We start from the raw sequence: 20,309 nt of genomic DNA, 5'->3' as shown, positions 1-20,309 counted from the left end.
GTACTAAAACTTCTCTCTATCTGAGAATTTATGTGAATGATGTGTACATGAGTTCTGAGAAGATCTATTGTGTAAATTAACTATTTTCCTCTCTGTTTTTGAGATAAGAGAGAGTAGATATTTCTTTGTCTCTCTTGAGTTGGAGGCAGAACAGAAAATACATAATTTAAAAAATAGACAAGTTTTTTACTCTCTGCTTCTTTTTACTGTTTAGGTGCCAACCATTTTAAACTCTCTTCAGCGGAGCGTACAGGCGGTTCTGGTGGGCAAAATCCAAATCCAGGACTGGTTCAGTAATGGGATAAAGAAGGCAGCCTTGATGCACAAGTGGCCATTGAAAGAAATATCTGTAGATGAAGATGACCAGTGCCTCCTTCAGAGTGATGGTTTTTTCCTCTATCTCTTATGTAAAGATGGACTTTACAAAATTGGTTCTGGATATAGCGGAACAGTGAGGGTAATGGGATTTTCTCTTGTCTGATGAATGCTACTTAATGTCTTAACTTTTATGATGTCCAGTTTCCATTGAGAATCTTTTGTAGCTTATTAATGATCAGTTATTTTACAGTTTGTGTATTTTATTCTGGTGATTTCTGTGATAATTTTACATTATTTTCTTGCAGTTTTCACTTCTTAATATGATTGAAGACATTGTTATTTAGATGGTAGATGGTTAAACGTAAATTTGTCACTGATATTTTAAAAGTGATGGGAGTTTTTTGCTTTTCAGGGCCATATATACAATTCTACATCTCGCATCAAAAACAGAAAGGAAAAAAAGTCTTGGTTAGGCTATGCTCAGGTAGGTGAATATGTAACACATTTTATACGTGCTTCGCCCACTATCCCTCATGAGTAATTTCAGTATGTGAATAATGTATTGTTCCTTTGACTTGAGTTATAAATATTAAGTTATTTTATACTGACTTGTCAGTTATGGAAGATGAGGAACATCTGATGGTACTGGCATATAGAAAGGAGTAATGAAAAGTATCACTGGTTTGTGTCCTCACTATAAAGACTGTCTCAAAACATGATAGTTTAACACGTATATTTGAATTTTACAGTCAATTAATGTGTGTTTCTTAAAGAAATCACTGGGTGTAAAAATGTCCTGTTGCATCAAAATAGGGTAAAAATACTGAAATATCTGTTTATTAAAATGATTTTACAACAGTTTCAGTAATATAAGGGGGAGGATTGAGGGTGTGTCAACTGCGTAGAGAAAATTCCTAATATTACTGCTGCAGAGTTAGCTATATTTAACAGTTTTGTTTTTTTAGAGTTAGTTTCTGGAATATCAACAACTTTTTCTTATACCTTTGCCATATAGGAATAGTAGGGTTTTTTTAGAATTCTGTATTACCACTGCATGTGCTTTCTCAAAAAAAAAAAAAAAACCAACCCCCAAAACCAAACAAATCCTTCACAAGAAACCAAAAACTCTATTTCAGACAACAATTACTTTGCTTCCTTTTTTTAACTACTGAACATCTTATATTGTATATTTACTGTTAATCTCATTGTCCCACTGCAAAGTTAAGTGTACTCTTTGCCATGCCCTTGAAGTGAAATTGTTCTTTACAAATATGTATTCTATGCTTATGGTTATCATACATATCTAGATAGATGCATACATGATATCTGGTTTCATTTAGTGTTAAAACATATCACCAACAAGTATGTGGGCGCATGGATGTACAAGTGCACATGGATGCATTCATTCAGGAGGCTGTTTTATCAGTTTGGAAAGGAATAGAATCATAGAATGGTAGGGGTTGGAAGGGATCTTTACAGATCATCTGGTCCAACCCCCCTGCAGAAGCAGTTTCACCTAGAACAGGTCGCATAGGAACATGTCCAGGCAGGTCTTGAAGACCTCCAAAGAAGGAGACTCCACAACCCCTCTGGGCAGCCTGTGCCACTGCTCCCTCACCCTCACAGTGAAATAGATTTTTCTTATGTTTAAGTGGAACTTTTTGTGTTGCAGCTTCATCCCATTACCCCTTGTCCTGTTGCTAGCTACTATAGAAAAAAGGGATGTCCCAACCTCCTGACACCCACCCTTGGATATTTATAAATGTTAATAAGATCACCCTTCAATCTCCTCTTCTCCAGACTAAACAGCCCCAGTTCCCGCAGCCTTTCCTCGTATGAAAGATGTTCAATTCCGCTGATCATCTTGGTGGCCCTGTGCTGGACTCTCTCCAGCACTTCCCTGTCCCTCTTGAGCTGTGGAGCCCAGAGAAAGGCTCTGCACAGTTTCACTATATGGAGTTACACATTTGGGTGTTCTGTACATATCTATAAAAACATTAGATATTCTTTGAGTGCTTTTCCAAATGTATGTACTCTCGGAGTGACTGTACCCAACGGCACTGCTAGCTGGAAAAATGTCACTCTCAGGCAATATTTATAGGAGAATTTGTAGGAACTTATTGCTAAATATATGTCAAAAAAAGAGGTCTCATTTCTTTTCAGGTGCTTGGTTAAGCCAATTCAAATTCAAGTGGTTTTTCTTACTTCATTGTATTTATTATTTTAAAATGAAGCTTTTCTATCTACTTTAACCCTCTTCACTTATTTTTCCTAGTTAGCATGGGTTTGGTTTTCCCCCATTTCACAGAGATTGATTGATCCAGGAAAATTCAGGTAGTTTAGATGAAGGAAAATGATTGGTTATTTTTTTTAATGTTATTGTTGGTGTAATTAGGGTCTCTGACTGACAAAGTACTGTGAGGTTAGGACTTAGTGACCTCCCTTTAAAATGCATCCATTCTTAGATGTGCAGAATTCCTGCCTGAGGCCAGTCATGCTTCCAGCCAGTGCCAGCTATTGTCATATCTCCTACTATGATACTGTTGCTGTCAGAATCATTACTTAGTCATTATTCATATTAACCTCTGCAGCCTTCCTGGAGGTGAATGCTACTTGTTTGGCTTCAGTCACCTTGAATGAGGATGTTCATAAGTGCTGTGAAGTAATCTTTTTCTTTTCCTACAGCTGCTTTTATGGAAAAATACTTTCACAGTATGAATTCCTCAGCTGTGTTTCTACCCTGCTTCCTCAAAATCTTTAAAGGGTACACAGGAATTGTAGGATCAAAAAAGATACAATCACAAAGTTCGACATATTCCTTTATTATGTATCTGTGCATGTTATGCACGTATAGGAGCTTAGGCAACCTGTCCAGTGTAAGCTAAAGCAGAACTTATTTTACTGCATTTAAAAGTACGCTTTGTAGGTATGAACAATAAACTCGAGTTTATGAGTTTCAGATGAGCAAATATTTGTACTGGGAAAACTTCTAAAATGGTGACTGAATCAAATCTCTAAAAATAACATGCATATGAACAGAGAAAAGGTTCTATTTTGATATAGCAAAGGAATCTTCTTTGTGTGGGCTGCTAACCAGAATAGGTTCTTTGGAGGAAATGAAGCTATTCTGCACATGGAGAAACAGAAGGAGGAAATAGTTAGTCCTGAATATCTTCCTTTGGGTCTGGGTAGTTGTTTGGAGGTGAGCAGCGTGGGAGCTCACTGTATATAACCTTGTGTTGAGGCTGCTGACACCAAAATCAGCATATACTTCACAGGATTTTCTTTGAAGAACTCAGAATAAATACATGAAATCTTGTAGTGTGGGAAGCAAAGTAGATAATTAACACATTTGAAAAGTTACATAGCTTGTATTGCATATATTAATATTCATTGATGATCACTCTTCTATATAGGGCAATATATGATTTGGAAGGTGAAGTTTGGTTATTACTGTGGCTATGTGGCTTTTAACTGTAATTGTATACACGTGTGAAGAACAGAATTACTGTGTGCAGCTTCAAAAGCTCTGTATGAGCCTCTGTTCTTCAGCATGTAGAAAGTCTGGAAGAAGAGGATCAAATTTCAGAGGTTTTTTATTGCAGAATTTGATAAGTGGAAAAACATTCATTATCAAAATTAAGCAAATTTAATGTAGAAGTAAAAGGCTTCCATTTTTTTTAAACAATATCTAAAATTATTGCTTTTTAATTCACTTTTGATAATATCTTTTGATGTGCTAAAGAATATTTTTATACCTATATATATATATTCTTACTATTACCAGGGTTATTTATTATATAGAGATGCGAATAATCACAGTATGACAGCGATAAGAATAAACCCTGAAACTTTGGAACAAGATGGTACAGTTGCTTTGCCAGGTAAGAAACTCCAGATTGGAGATGATTATTATAGTTTACTGTTCAGTGCTATGCCTTTTCAGTCAAGTAGAGGACAAATTGAGACAGATTTTGATATCACAGGGAGACAACTTTTTTATTACTTCAGCTTGCTGCATTAGACCAGCTGCAATATTTCATTCAGAGGACTTGCATCTTACTCCAACTACTGGAAGAATATTACAACATTTTAGATTGTATGGTCATCTTAATTCTTAAAGAATTCTTGTTTCTTCCCCATGGGAACTTGGAGCATTTGGCTCAGATATGACTTTGTATACACTATCTCTTACATGTAGGTAGTTACAAACTATGACAAAGGACTGTTACATGATTTAGGTGAGAGAGTAGATGCTAGAATAAAATAACCTATTTTCAGAACAATATGATCTCTCTTTAGACAAACTAGAGCTCATAGTCTAGAGTGTAGTGAGAATGAAGCAGACAGAAGCAGAGAACAGTGTGTGTGTGTGTGTGTTAGTAAAAACTGATGCAGTGCACTTCATCTTTCTCTCGCAGATTGTCATACTGAAGGGCAGAATATCCTTTTCACTGATGGAGAATATATTAATCAAATAGCAGCATCTAGAGATGTAAGTGTTACATATGATGGGTAAACTATTTTTCTGTCAACTGAATTGTTTTATTTTATAATACATACAGCTTTCTTCCTGCATGTTTGTCTTGTTCTTTGCTAACACAACTAAGGAAGAAATCCATGTAACTAGAGATGAGAAACTGCCAAATTTGGGCATGAAGAAGCAATATTTTGGTGTTTGTTCATAGAATTTTGATCGTGGATGGCAAAACAGTTCTAGCTGTTCTACGGTTTGATCGGCAGACATTTACTACATTCTTAGTTCTGAACTGGTCACTATCTTTTCACAGTGAGAAAGCTGTAAAACATCAATAGGGCAGGGGTGTAGTGAGACAGGATTGGCAAGAGATGGTAGACATTTCCCTACTAATGGCACAACTTTTTTTTCATGTGGCCAGATGAAGATACTCATCTGTACTTGAAACCTGGTTGAGCTACTCTTCAAAGCATCTCTTAAACTGCATGCACGATTTTGGATTCTGAGTTGGGAGAAGTTGAGGCCTAAAGAATAGATGTAAATAGTTATAAAAGCAAGATTCTGTAGTGAGATTTGGAGTTAACTGTTTCTAGCAATTTACTATTTTCATAGCACTCACAATGTTTTTCTAGAATTCAATATATGTTGAAGGTCTGTCAGAAGCTTATCTGCAGCTTATCCTGCTTGGCACTTTGTTCTTCTCTCCTCTGTAGTAAATATTACTTTATCAATGTGTCCTGATAATTTACTCTGAAATAGTATTATTTTGATGCACTTAGGCCATGCTTTTGTTATAAAACCTAAAGTCAATTATTTATTTTCTGCAGGATGGCTTTGTAGTGCGAATATTTGCAACAAGTACTGAACCAGTACTGCAGCAGGAACTGCAGCTTAAGCTTGCAAGAAAATGCTTGCATGCCTGTGGCATCTCACTGTTTGACCTGGAGAAAGACTTGCACATTATCAGTAAGTCCTCTTCTTTGAAGGTTAATAACAAGCCTAGTAACACAAATAATAAAACTGAGACTCTGCCTTTTGCTTTGTTTGCCTGTATTATGTACAAGAAGTTCCATTATAAACATATGGAGAGGTACAAGGGTTTTGAAACAGCCTGTTACTTGACTCATTAATTGACACTCATTTTGAACCATATTTCTATCTGTAGCACTATCCATGGTTTTCCAGTATTTTCCTGCAGTTCTTTAACAAATATATGTATTTGAAGCTTGGACCTCATAACAGTGCTTATAAAACATGTAGTTAAGTTATGGAACTCCTTGCTGTGGTTCAAAGACAACAAAAGTTAAAAGAACTACTGACTAGATTAATGGAAAAGAAATGCATAGAAAGATACTAAATATGTGGAAACCACCTTTACAAGAGAATGAGATGCAAAATTGTTGGTGTCTGCAAAGGTACTTTTGGGAAGTATCACTTGGACTTTGCTTTGGATGTTTTCCTATTAGATGTCTGCTTTTGGCACTGTCTGAACAAAAGCATATCACGCTATGTGGACCTTTGACCAAATGCAGTGGCTCTTCTGCTAAATGCCTTTTTTCTCTTTGAACAACTCTGTCAAGTCTACTGCAGGAAGCCTTCTTGTGGCAGCAAAACCTTGTTACCCTTGTAACTTTGCATTGTTATACCGTCCAATTAATGCCATCTTACTTGCTCAGGTACAGGATTTGATGAAGAGTCAGCTGTCCTTGGTGCTGGAAGAGAGTTTGCACTAATGAAAACTGCCAGTGGAAAGGTACTGTAAATGCTCTGCAGTAAAAAGCAAATTGCATCACTGTGTCTCTACATATATTTTAGTTTCATAATTATTATCCACAGTTCCCTTTTCCCTTTTTAGTACATTAGAATGTATTTATATGACTGTATTTAGATACATTTTTCAGAGCCCACTTTAAAACAAATGGTATTGGAACCAGTGAGAGACTCATGTCTTGAATTTCTAGGAATTTCTACAGTTAGTCTTGGAGACAGTGTGGGGCTTTGTTTTAGATTTGGTGGTCAAAATGACCTTTTGTCTACAAATGATACATTAGCACATTTTCAAAATTTTGTCTCATATCTTTATGTAAACAGTCTGATCATAGTCTTGTATTTACATCCCAGACTGATTTTTATAATTCCTCTGAGAACTATTAAGTTCATAAGCAAAATTTTCAGTTGATTTCTTTAAACTTATTCTTAGTGATTTGGTTTGTTGGTTCTGCTTGGTGTAAGCTATTGCTGTGTTTTCACGTGTTTGGAATTGTATTGCTTTATTGGAATGAAGGCCTTGCTGCTATCAAAACAGTGAGATTGGTGAAAATGTTCATAAGTAAAGTTAACTGTTTTTCCTAATAAAATTTAATAGTATGAAACATAATTTGATAAAGCAAAACTTCTCACACACTAAGGGAGCCAGATTCATTTGATCTTCAGACTAACAAATGCCTCTTCATTATCAAATCTAAAAATGTTCTAGTTTTGTGTTTAGGTATGAAATAGACTTTATAAGGCACTGAAAGATAGCTTGAAGTGCCCACATAGATTAACATGCTCGCTTTATAGCACTGTTGAGTAACATGGTTCTAGGTTCACTGAGTGGTCATTGTGCATTTACTAAAAATAAGTTTTAAAAATGTATTGAAGCATATTAAATTTATAGTATTGTGATATTTTATTTTTATTATTATAATACCATCTTGTTTTTAGACAGGCCAGACATTTCTCTTAAGTGTTCTAAATGCTTAGCTTCCTTTGAGTAGTTTCTTCTAAACGATTCTTTCTTGTGTGTTTAACTCACCTAGCCAAACAATTGTATATGAGAACTAGCTCTGTGGCACAGTAGGAAACATATTTCAACGCAAGCAGAAACTAATCAGAATTTTTCCGTCATTAAGTCAAAATTCATGAATGTAGAACAGAGATATTGAAATGATATAAACAATGTCAGGAAGAGTTCTTTATTATTTGAAATGACAGGATTTAAAACCAATGCAACTTTAAAATGGTGCAATTTTAATGTACTGTGGCATAACTGAAAATCATAAACTGATTTCTCCTAGATTTATTACACTGGCAAATATCAGAGCCTTGGAATCAAACAAGGTGGTCCTTCAGCAGGAAAATGGGTTGAACTCCCAATCACAAAATCTCCAAAGATTGTTCAATTTTCTGTTGGACATGATGGCTCACATGCCTTACTTGTTGCTGAGGATGGAAGTGTATTCTTCACCGGGTCTGCAAGTAAAGGAGAGGATGGTGAATCAAGTATGTATTATACTTCCTTGACCAGTGTTGTTAGAAGCCTGTTAACCACCTTTTAATTTGAAAAGAAGATTTTTAATATTTTCCAAGAATGTGGAAGTACACTGTTGGGTTTGAATGTTACACCAGTCACAGGTCCTGACAAGCAGTCAGGGCTCTCTCAGCTAGAGATAATTATCTCAGTTTTACCACAGTTTGGTTTGTGTGGCGGGACTGCTATTTTAGAGTTGTCCTGAGCAAAGACAGTCAGAACTTTGGTGAAGAGGCCTGGGACTCTAAAACTGAAGAGCCAGACTTCTTGTCTCTTCATTGTTGTTTTAAAGAATTTTGGAAAGGGATGTTTTGACAGCTACTGGCTCTCCATAATGGAGAAATACATCGATTAGAAATTGTAGAAGCAATCTCTTCTGTGTCTGATCAAGCAGGACTCTTCAGGCATCAGAGAAGGCAGACTAATTTGATCTTGAGACTAACAAATGCCTCTTCAAATAAACAGATTTTCCAGTTCTGATCTCCAAAGTTGTGTTTGGCTGAAGTGTATTTCAGCCTAATGAAAGATGGATCTGTTTTAATAGTGTAGTTTGTTACCATAAAACAAACTTGTGGAAAAGTTCAGTCTGCTAGCCATATAATTTAAACACAGATTTAGTAAGTCTGAATTTTTTGTGCCTCATTGCAGTCAGTTAGAAATATCATAACTTGCACTCAAAAACTAGTATTAAATTCACAGAACCACAGAATCTTAAGGGCTGGAAGAAACCTCAAAAGATCATCTAGTCCAACCCCCCTGCCAGAGCAGGACCACCTAGAGTAGGTCACACAGGAACTCATCCAGGTGGGTTTTGAATGTCTCCAGAGAAGGAGACTCCACAACCCATCTGGGCAGCCTGTGCCAGTGCTCCCTCACAATAAAGAAATTCTTCCTTGTATTTCTTTGGAACCTCTTATGCAGTGTTTAAATAGTAGTGGATGGTTAGAATTTTTAAATGATTTAAATTGACTTTAAAGTAGGTTAAGAGTCTTGATTAACAGCAGCAATAGAGTTCAGCTTTATCTCAGTCAATTCTGCAGGAAGTTTATCTTTCAAGGAAGATGTTAACAAAAACTTACTGGACTGCGTTCTTGTTAAAAATGAACTATGCTGACAATATACCTCAAGAATGTACATTTTTCCCATGTAATGTAACTAAAATACCATCAAGAACATATTTTAAGACTTGATAATGCACATGAGGTGTATTCTTGAGTGTGTTAGAGAGAGGAATTTAGTAGTAGTATTCCTGTGTAAGAGTCTTTGGATAACAAACTTGGTATGTCTTCTTGTAACTTTGTAGGTTGTTCTTAAATGCAAATCTACTGAAAACTGTGTGAGACAAAATCACATGAATTTCTCCAGTGAATGTCCATTTAAGAGAATCAAACAAAAATATTTCAGGAACTACATTTAAAGGCACACATTTCAAGATATATTTGTATGGTTATTGTGAAGTTACCCAAAATACATTTAAACTGAGTCTTCTGGTTGTATATTTAAACTGCAATTTCAGATGAAACAGAAGTTTATCACTTTGAAGTAAATTGCTGTCACTACTTTTGTTTAAAATAACAAAATTTAGGTGAGAAGTTGTAGCGCTTACTAGAACATCTTATTGAAGAGTCTGCTCAGGGACGTGATCTTTCTGAGTTATTTTAGAAATTCAACTTTCTTCTCATTCACAGAATCATAGAATGGTAGGGATTGAAAGGGATCTTTAGAGATCATCTAGTCCAACCTCCTTGCAAAAGCAGGTCCACCTAGATCATTTCATTCAGGAACACATCCAGATGGATTTTGCAGACCTCAAGAGAAGACACCACAACCGCTCTGGGCAGCCTGTGTCACTGCTCCATCACCCTCCCAGTGAAATAGTTTTTCCTTATGTTTAAATGGAACTTTTTGTGTTCCATCTTATCTCCATTACCCCTTGTTCTGTCACTAGATACAACAGAAAAAGGTGATGCCCCAGCCTCCTGACATCCACCATTTAGATATTTGTAAATACCAATGAGTTTCCACCTCAGTCTCCTCTTCTCTAGACTACAGCCCCAGTTCCCACAGCCTTTCCTCATAAGAAATATGTTCTGGTCTCCTGATCACCTTGGTAGCCCTGCATTGCACTCTATCTAGGAGTTCTCTGTCCCTCTTGAGCTGAGGAGCCCAGAACTGGACACAGTTCTCCAGATGAGGCCTCACCAGAGCAGAGTAGAGGGGGAGGAGAACCTCCTTCGAGCTGCTGGCCACACTCTTCTTGATACATCCAGGATGCCATTGGCCTTCTTGGCCATGAGGGCACATTGCTGGCTCATGGTTAGTTTCTTATCAACCAGGATTCCCAAGTCTGTCTCTGCAGAGCTGCTCTCCAACAGGTCAATCACCAGCCTGTTTTGATGTGTGGGGTTGTTGCTCCCCAGAGGCAGGACTCTGCACTTGTCTTTGTTGAACCTCATGAGGTTCCTCTCTGCCCAACTCTCAAGCTGGTCGAGATTCCGCTGAATGGCAGCACAGCCTTCTGGGGAATCAGCCTGTCCTCCCAGTTAGGTGTCATTAACAGGATTCACCTGTTTCTCTTTGTTACAGTGTATACGGACAAGTAATAATTTTTGTCCTAGTTTATTTTGAACCTGGACAGGGAGACTGGGTTCCCGTCAGCAAGGTGTGTGGATGTTCTTTGTAGAAAGTTGGTATTTGTCAGTAAGTAAAAGTAGCCGGCAGTTCTCTGACTTGGGCAAAAGTTCACAGGTAGTAGTGGTAGGTATTAGTGGTTTTGTCTGGTCTTCAACTATGTTATTACTGTTTCGTTGGATGCCAAATTAAAACAATTCTTTCAAAAAGGGAATTTTTTTAGTTCTTTTTCTTCTTTTCTTACTCTTGTGGAAATTTGTTATGATTCAAATATTTTCTAAACATGCTTTTAATAAATAGAGAAATTAATAGTATACTTTAAAAATAATGAACTCGTGTAACATTTCTCTGAACTTATGGTGTGTACATTGTCATATATATTATTGTCAGATGGCAGTGAGGACTTTTGGTACTGTGTACTGTGTTAGTTCAGTGTACAAGTAGAAGAAAAACTTGAATTATACCTGAATGATCATGACTTCTTTGCTGCTTAGTTTTTTGAGAGAAACCAATGTAATCCAATATAAGTTGGACCAGGAGATTATACAGAGTGATTTGTTTAAAAAATTATTTTATAAAACAAATGTTATTGTGCCTTTGGAAGTTTTTTTGTTAGAGTGACTTGTAATTTGTTTATTTATTTAAAGCTAAAAGCAGACGGCAGTCAAAACCATATAAGCCTAAAAAAATTATTAAGATGGAAGGAAAAATTGTCATATCTACAGCCTGCAATAATGGAAGCAGTTCTGTAATTTCAAAAGATGGAGAACTCTACATGTTTGGAAAAGATGCCATTTACTCTGATAGTACAAGTAAGTTAATGTTTGTCTTTCGAGCGATTGCTTAACTGGAGTTATTAGTTGGAATTAGTCTTGAAGCTTTTAGCCTGTGGAAGTGATGTTTGTGTGTTTCTTAATCTGGTAGATTTCTGAATTTCTGCTGATTCAGACAAATACAATAGAGGATAGAAAGAGCTGATAGTTTTCTGAAGTTGTGTGAAAATATGTAGCAGCACTGATGACAAATACCAGGGGGAATGTTTTTAATGAGGAGAAAAGAAAAATCATTTATTGGATTAATCTGAGACTAGAAGGCCACACAGGGAAAAGCCACAGAAATGAGACATATTTCAGTATCAACAAAGGCTGCCGGAAGCCAAACCTTATGTGTTTTTCTCCTCACAAGAGAGCCAGCTTTGAACTTGCAGGTGATCCAGTACACCTCAATTTAAACAGGATAGTAAAGAAATAAACTCTAATGGTGTTAGACTTCTAGATTTTTTTTTTTCCAGAACAAGTGATTTGCAGCAGAGTTTGGTCTGGTTTTGCCTTTAATTTCTTTGCAGGACAAATGCCCTAGGCCTAATAATGGCAAGGGAGAAAACGAGAAGATATGAGAAACAAGTGCTAGAGTAAGAAGTGAAAGGAGAATTAGAGTTTGAAAATTGTCAGTATGCACTATCAATTTTGTTATATTGCTGAAGTTTTCTTCACAGGTAGAAAGTGCAATTTACCACTTAACTGTTTTATATCTTACAGGTTTAGTAACAGATTTGAAAGGCCATTTTGTGACTCAAGTGGCCATGGGCAAAGCTCACACCTGTGTGTTAATGAAGAATGGAGAAGTTTGGACATTTGGTGTAAATAATAAAGGACAGTGTGGAAGAGACACAGGCTCCATGAGCCAGGGAGGAAAAGGTGAGCGACCTAGCTTTTTTTTTTCCCTTTTGTTTTGTGTGCTGGAAAATATGACAAGTGAAAACATAGCTAAGCATGTTATTACAAAATATAATTCCAATGTTAAAGCTTTAAGTGGCAGCAATATGCTTTAAAAAAAAAAAACTTTCACTTCAGCTGGTAGGGATTTGGTTTTCTGCACCAAACCTCATCACTCCTTGTCTTAATATGTGCTGTTGTGTACTGCAAAAAAATTCTACCTTTGCTTATTTGTATTCAGACTTTGGGCAGTTGTGTGCCTGAACAGGGCATGAATACAAAGCTACGTCATTTTTTATATAGCTGAGCATTTCCTTTATTCCTAAATATAGGTATGAAAATCATACTTCTTCACCTTTGCTAGATTATAGTATTTTACATGTGACAAGTACATGATCTTTTACTTGTACACTGAATGTTAATGTTTCATTTCCCTCTTAGTTGTTAAATTTAAATGATAGAGCCCAGCCCATGGTCCAGTCAGGTTTCAGGAGTGTCAGTGTGCTGAGTGAGCATGCAAATCAGCATGCCTAGTCACTCCTTTTGAAGCCTGATCTCTTAAGTGTTCTTCAGAACTTCCTCAGTAGCCACTGTTAGCCTCAGAAAACAGATGTTTCTTGTTTCAATTAGGTTTTGGAGTTGAGAACATGGCAACAGCAATGGATGAAGACCTGGAAGAGGAGCTGGATGACAAAGATGAGAAGTCCATGATGTGTCCTCCAGGCATGCATAAATGGAAGCTGGAGCAGTGTATGGTGTGCACTGTATGTGGAGATTGCACAGGCTATGGAGCTAGCTGTGTCAGTAGTGGGCGTCCTGACAGAGTACCTGGAGGGTAAGCAAACGTATGGAAATAAAATTACTACAGATGCTAAATGACTAAAGCATGTGTTGAATGTAAACCAAGGTGGTGTGTTCTCAAACTTCAGTCTAAGGTAACGTAATATGCAAAAAGAGCCTGTGCTTTTAAAACCAGAAGTTACAATGTTTGTGATGGTTGGCAGGTGATTCAGTTTTAAATGCTTTTTCTTAGTTTTCATTAGTATATTAGTGCTTTCTGTAGCACTTTTACTAAAAAGTTATTGAATATGAACCGTAATATGATCTGTCCTTGACAGAGCTGCTGGCTTTGGGATAACCTTTCTTTGTCCTCTGACGGAAGTTTTTTTTCTCCTGCTATTTCAGTTGCTTTTATCTGTTACTCCAGGGTCAAGCTGCATAAAGAGCCTCTGCTTTACATATTGCCATTACTGCTTCTCCAGCATTTCGTGTGCTCTTTGTTTCCTTGTTCATGCTTTTGTGTAGTGAATGTTTAAATGAGGAAAAGTTAATGCTGAGGACTCCAGTTCAGATATGTATGATGTGCTCCCTGGCACCACACAATAGCAGCTGGGATTTAAACTAGATATACGTTTTGTTTGTCTCAAGAAAAATTACAACTCCATAGGTAAAACAAACTAATAATGTATATTTTAATTACCAAGGCATTGATAATAAACAAGAATAAAATATAGTGATAAAGCAACTCTGTTTGCTGCAGAATCTGTGGCTGTGGCTCAGGTGAGTCGGGCTGTGCTGTATGTGGCTGCTGCAAGGCGTGTGCTAGAGAACTGGATGGCCAGGAAGCAAGGCAAAGAGGAATCCTTGATGCTGTAAAAGAGATGATACCTTTAGATCTCTTGCTGGGTAAGTGGTGTGAATTTAGCAGATGGTTTTTAATTTTCTGTCTTATTGCACTTCCTCTCCCCTGTTCCCCCAATACATCTGTTTACAGTCTTTAATAAACTCAATCCTGCTGCTGACTTTTGAAACCTGACTTAGAATAAGAGGTTAGTTTAGAAATAGCTTTGTTCTTTTCAAGTTATATTTCAGCTAGTATTTTGATTCTTCCATATGATAAATTTTTTTATCTTAAACAATTCATTTCTTTCCTATCAAATTACTGAAGTTTTTGACTTGTAGGAGAGTTTTAGTATAACATTGTTAGAAAGGATAAATTTTACTTATCGGGGAGATTTATTTACCGTTGAGGTAGCCAGGTGAGATCATTATGGTAAGTGAAATATTTTTATATTACCCTTACTATAGACATATGTGCCATTTTGGTCTGTGCAGTTACGATACTAATGGTGATACTACTACAAAGTTGTTCTTTTTTGATAAGCTGAAAATTTTTCAATAATCTTTTTATTAGGAGTTTTTACAATCAAATGAAAAAGGGAGGATGTTGTTACTTGTAAACTTTTTTTCTTATTTTCTGTTATAACTTTTCAGAGAGCACAAGCTGCCAGGAACGTGGGAAGTACTTTAAAAAATGCAAAGCATTTCCCACCCTATCCCTTCTAAAAATACTGCCCTTAAAGGAAAAAATACCAACTGGTATGATTATTGGGAAATACAGTTTGGGATCTTGCCTTGTAAGATCTGTTGTCACAGCATTTTTAATGTTCTATTTTCTGTATTTATAATTGGGCAATTACAGATTTTTGGAGATCAGACTTTCCTTCCTCTTTTTTTTTTTCTCCATATTTAGACTTTAATAGAGCACTTAAACTTTGTGGATGTATAGATATAGTATCTGGTATAGAAAAACCATAAAATAACCAGACACGTGACTTAAAGTATTTGTACATCTAGGAGGGGAGGGAATAGTAAAAATAGGAAATGATATGCTATGCCTGGAGTGTGGGAGTTTTATTTTCCCCAAGCAAAAGTTAAGCACAAACTAGAAGTGGTTCTTGTGATAACACTAAGGATCCCAAATAACCTCGCTATGCAGTCCTGATACTTCCATATAGATATTTCTAAATATAATTTGCTTATATATGACTATCATAGAAGTAGGTTTATACTGATGGTGAATGTGGCAATAGCAGCTCTGCTTTACAACTGTAGTCTCATGCATGACCAGGGAGGAGTTACACAGTTCTGCTAACCTTTGCTTTGCTAAGTCCTCTCCTACTAGGACAGATAGCAGCACTTCGTCTTGTGGGCTTGTCATAGTTTGAGGTCAGGGTGTTGACGACATTTATATGGTGAAAAATGTCAGTACTTCCAGCTGGAATTTTTCTTTAATGTTCGAGGCAAGTTGTTTTTTTTTTATAGGTTGTAAGAATTCGATGAAAACATAATTATTTTTTAAAATAATAATCCTTTCTGAATTTTTTTGGGGGGGAAAATTGAGGTGACCATGACGATGGAAGCCAAAACATAAACATGAATGTGCCTAATAGAAAGAAAATTCTAAATACCATTTCTTACCTTCTTTAATTTTACTCAACTCCTTTATTTCTACATATTGTGTCACGAGTCATGGAATTGTTTTGATTGGAAAAGACCTTTAAGATCATTGAGTCCAGCCACTAACCTCACACTGCCAAGCCCATCACTAAACTAAACCATATCCCTCAGCACCTCACCTCTGCATCTTTTAAACATCTGTAGGGACGATGACTCCAATACCTCCCTGGGCAGCCTGTTCCACTGTCTAACAACCCTCTCGGTGACAAAGTTCTTTGTATTGTCCAGTCTAAATGTCTCCTGGTGCAACTTGAGGCCATTTCTTCTTGGGAGATAGATTCCCACCTTGCTACAGGATCCTTTCAAGTGGTTGTAGAGAGTGATTGTGTCTCCCTTGGGTCTCCACCAAGCTAAACAACTCCAGTTAAACTCAGCTGCTCCTCATCAGACTTGTTCTCTAGACCCTTCATCAGCTTCATTGTTGATCTCTGGACGTGCTCCAGTATAGGGGAACAGTCACTTCTTTGGTCCCTCTGGTCACATTATTTTTGATACAGACCACGATGCCATTGGCCTTCTTGGCCACCTGAGCACACTGCCAACTCATGTTCAGCCACTGTCGTTTCACACCCCCAGGTCATTTTCTCCTGGACAGCTTTCCTGCCACTCTGCCCCAAGCCTGTAGCATTGCTTGGGCTTGTGGCCCAAGTGCAACACCTGGCACTTGGCCTTGTTGAACCTCATACAGTTGGTCTCAGCTCATCACTTCAGCCTGTCGAGGTCCCTCTGAACGGTCTTCCTGTCCTCAAGCAGATCTATCCACCTGCCTATGTCAAAGCCATGTAAAGAGCTGGGTAGTAAAAAGGCTTTGATTTTCACTTAGTTCTTCAAGGCTTTCTTACCATCATAACAATTTTTAGAGATAAGTTAACATGTTTTATTTTCTTGCTCTATGTAGCTGTCCCTGTTCCTGGAGTGAATATTGAAGAACACCTTCAGTTACGGCAAGAAGAAAAACGGCAACGTGTAAATAGGAGACATAGATTGGAAGAAGGAAGAGGTAAGTGACTTTGATATTGATGAGAGGCTTAAATAGTTTAAGTGAGCTACTTAGTCTTTTTTTCTAAGAATGGAAATTAATTAGTTCTGCTTCAGTGAGACCAATACAGTAATCAAACAGAAATTGGAAGCTGAATACCTAGCTTACACTATTTAGCATGCTTTGGAAAATTGTGAAAAATCTGTATGACAAAGTCATGCATGCTCATAAGAATCAGAATGTTAATGGTGAAGAGTAGTGTTTTGTATGATTTTCATGCAAACAGTTGATGTTTTTTGCTGTTTCCTAGTGGAACACTAGTTATTGTAATGTAGATGATAAAACTTTTTTTTCTATGAATAGTTTATGTGCTTTTCTGTGTGGAGAGTTGAAAATTATTCTAAGTCTGTCCAGTGCTAGTTACCTATAATATTAATTACTTAATTGTTATAATAAATTATTGATTTTTTTCTTTAATAATAAGCAGAATTTCTTGTTTTATAAAATGAAGTTTTCTGTATTTGAATAGCTTGAAGAAATTTGACATACTGAATTAAAAAACCAAAACAAAACATTAATATTTCAAAATTGTGTTGCTTTGTATATTATCTGTTCCAGAATCAATATGTATCTTAACAGATTTTCAGCAGTTGTGTAATTTTAAAATACCTTAGTGTCTTAATCTGGTAAATAATTTGAGACATTTAGACTGATACATATCATGATATTTTAGTGAAGTATAATGATGGAGTTGGTAAGATTATTTTGTGTTGAGAAGAGAGACAACTTCATTGGAACGTTATGCTTTTCAAGTTCTTGCTATTTATAACATTTTGATTCTCCCTTTAGGAATTAGATACTATTTTTACTGGGGTATAAAATATCATTGTGATCAAACTTTCTTCCTAGATTCCATGCTGGTGAACCTTATGGGGCAAATTGTGGCTTTATTTTACTTGCATGTAGTAATTACTGGTCTTACCACAAGTAAGAAGTAACAAGGAAGAGAAAGCTTATAGTTTTGTATACTTTTGGAAAAGCATGTAATATTTCTTTTTCTTGCAAATTTTGTGGTTCATTTTAGCTGTGAAGTGGAGAGGGGAAGCCTTTTTTCTTCTTTTGTCTAGGTCATGTTGAAGCTACATTGCATGCTGCTGGCAAGTATTAGATGTACAGCAACCAACCATTTTTATTCTTAAATCTTCATTGAATGCCTGGATATTATTGAAAACTGGTGCCATTCAGCTCAGAAATGTAATGGTGACAGAACTAGGAGATAAATTTCAGTTGAAAAAGAAATAAAGCCAGTAGTGAAGACTTTTGATTTGTTTCCATTTCTGTGGTTACAAGTAGAACCAGGGCAGCTTTTGCCTTCTGTATATGCCATCTGTCTCTCAAAACATAAAGTTTTGGATCTAATAGCCTTAAGGTGATAAATATGAGGAATGAGTTGTTATTTGTTAGCTTGGTAAGTGTGTAAGGACTATAGGTAAAAAAAGATAGTGCTGGTCAGCTTAATATTCTGTTTCAATTCAGAATGACTTATATGATGAAACTGTTTCCCAAATTTTAGAGATCTTGTTTTACATAACCAAGTATGAAAATTTTATTTGATAATCAATCTCATTTTACATAATCGGATGAAAAAGTTGGAGGTTTGTTGCTTCTTCATCCAAATGCTGCAGTTTTCCATGAGTTGGTGGAAAGAGTAGCACCATTCTTGAGAACTCTTGTACTGAGAACCTTTCATGAGAGAGATCAAGAACATCTAAATAAAATTTTTCTTTTATTGTGCAAAAAGTTTTGCAGCCTGAAAGAACTTAGTTATACTAATGTTAAAAAGAATAGTTTCGTTTTTCCAGGAAGTTCTAGGATTTGTGCATATACGACTGAACAAATCCTTGCTAATGAAACAGATATTTAGAGATCCGGTGATTCACTTCTCTGAAAACACTGCTTAGTCAGTTAAAGGCTAGATTAGCTCTGCTATGGTCTTTCCTTCAAGTACACAATGTTTTATTATTGAAGATTATGATTTATGAGTTGTAGTGTGTTAATATGTGGCTTTTGATCTTTTTGCCAATTCAATGAGAAACAAAGCACATGTAGCCTTTGGTAGTCAAGAAGAGGATCCATCACTGAATGTTGCTGGTCACACTTTAGTTACAGTTGGTGGCTTTTATTCGATACAAATATTTTCAGTAGATTTTTGATGTCATAAAGAAGATGACTGTGAAAGGGGTTTTTTAAGTAAATGTAGGAATACTTCATTCCTAAAACAAAGAAAAAAAACCTCTCACTTGTTTTCCCACTGAATGTATTGAAACAGGAATAAAGTTTAGACAGAGCACAAGTAGTAGTAGTACACAGTTTTCCACACTGCAGGTTTTTAAGTGGTCTGTTTGTTCTTCTTTAACAAAGCTCAGCATTTAGTCCTGTTACAGTAGCCTCTGATTTCAAAGAGCATTCCAGTGGTCCACTTGAGGAACTGATGGTTATGTCTACAGGTATGACAATCATTTAACTGTTTCTTGAGGCCAGTTGTGGTCTCCTGTATGGAAGAAGATGAATACGCTCATCTTTATTTCCATTTTTCTGCAAACATGAAGTATTAATTTCAATATTCCAGGAAGAAGTCATTGATGTTAATAGCTACAGCATCAATGACCTAGTTAAATGTTATTGTATTTTCAATCAAGAGGGGTTAACTCATCTCTTAAACATCTTTGAAGTCAAATTAGCCCCCTTCTGTTGTACACACCCTGTGTATATGCTGCTCTGCAGCACCACACTATGTGGTAAGTAACTTGAGAAATTCTAGGTACTTCTGCTGAAGAGTTCCCTGACTTTTATCTTGAAATAAGTCACAGCAGATTAGATGATACCTGGTAGGTTAGAATTGTAACCAATAAATAATTTTTATATTTATACTCAGTTATTCCTGTTGCTTCACTCAAGAAAGATTTTATTTTGGTAACAAATTTGATCTTTAAAATTAACAGTGGAAAAAAGTGCTTGTTTGGGATAATCTAGTCTTTGAAAAAACTTAAGAGTTGCTTAATATTGATTATATTTCTTTGCTCTTTTCAGTGCAGCAAGTTCATATACTGTATACAGGTGAACAATTTTGCTGCTTTTCTGTGATGATGGAGCTACTTCATTCAGCTACATCTTTCTGCTTATAGCTTAATGGTTATGATGAGCAGTGAAGAGGGCTCAAAATCAATTCCACATTTCTAAATTTGGTGAATGACCTTTTGAGAAATAAAGCCAGCTGTAGTCAGCAGAGAGTCTATGTTAAATCATAAAACTCAACATAATTATTGATAAGTGTTTTTCAGCTCTTCACAGTCCTTATTGTTCTGGTGAGAAGTGAAGAAGCTGATACACTATATGAAGAAATGTTTGGCTTTCAAGCTAGTTTAGGGCTAGGTGGGAGTAGGGGGAGGTGAGTGTAGAAGTAGTTGTGTTAAATTATGCCTCAATGGATTACAGAAATCCCTGGGCCACATTGTACAGTTAATGGAATGAATTTAAGACTACCATTTACTGAGTGAGCTAATCTTGAAAGTCATTCCTGCCAGTTTTTCTGATAGA

At 36.3% G+C, this 20,309-nt stretch overlaps 1 protein-coding gene across 16 annotated transcripts in view; it reads left to right on the top strand.

The window, feature by feature from the left end:
- The window catches only part of MYCBP2 (MYC binding protein 2), a 186,516-nt gene that overhangs the window by 42,920 nt on the left and 123,287 nt on the right, over positions 1–20,309 (top strand). For all 16 annotated transcript variants that reach the window (XM_061995807.1, XM_061995793.1, XM_061995769.1 and 13 more), the window contains exons 6-17: positions 215–457; positions 731–802; positions 4,106–4,202; positions 4,740–4,813; positions 5,623–5,761; positions 6,472–6,548; positions 7,855–8,059; positions 11,366–11,530; positions 12,257–12,415; positions 13,064–13,268; positions 13,974–14,119; positions 16,632–16,733. In XM_061995807.1, the coding sequence (XP_061851791.1) occupies positions 215–457; positions 731–802; positions 4,106–4,202; positions 4,740–4,813; positions 5,623–5,761; positions 6,472–6,548; positions 7,855–8,059; positions 11,366–11,530; positions 12,257–12,415; positions 13,064–13,268; positions 13,974–14,119; positions 16,632–16,733 (1,684 nt within the window). The remainder of the gene's footprint in view (positions 1–214; positions 458–730; positions 803–4,105; positions 4,203–4,739; positions 4,814–5,622; positions 5,762–6,471; positions 6,549–7,854; positions 8,060–11,365; positions 11,531–12,256; positions 12,416–13,063; positions 13,269–13,973; positions 14,120–16,631; positions 16,734–20,309) is intronic.

Source organism: Colius striatus, chromosome 1 (genome assembly GCF_028858725.1).
Source record: "Colius striatus isolate bColStr4 chromosome 1, bColStr4.1.hap1, whole genome shotgun sequence".
NCBI lineage: Eukaryota > Metazoa > Chordata > Aves > Coliiformes > Coliidae > Colius > Colius striatus.
Note: the sequence above shows the minus strand (reverse complement) of the source record. Positions and strands in the feature narration are given on the sequence as shown.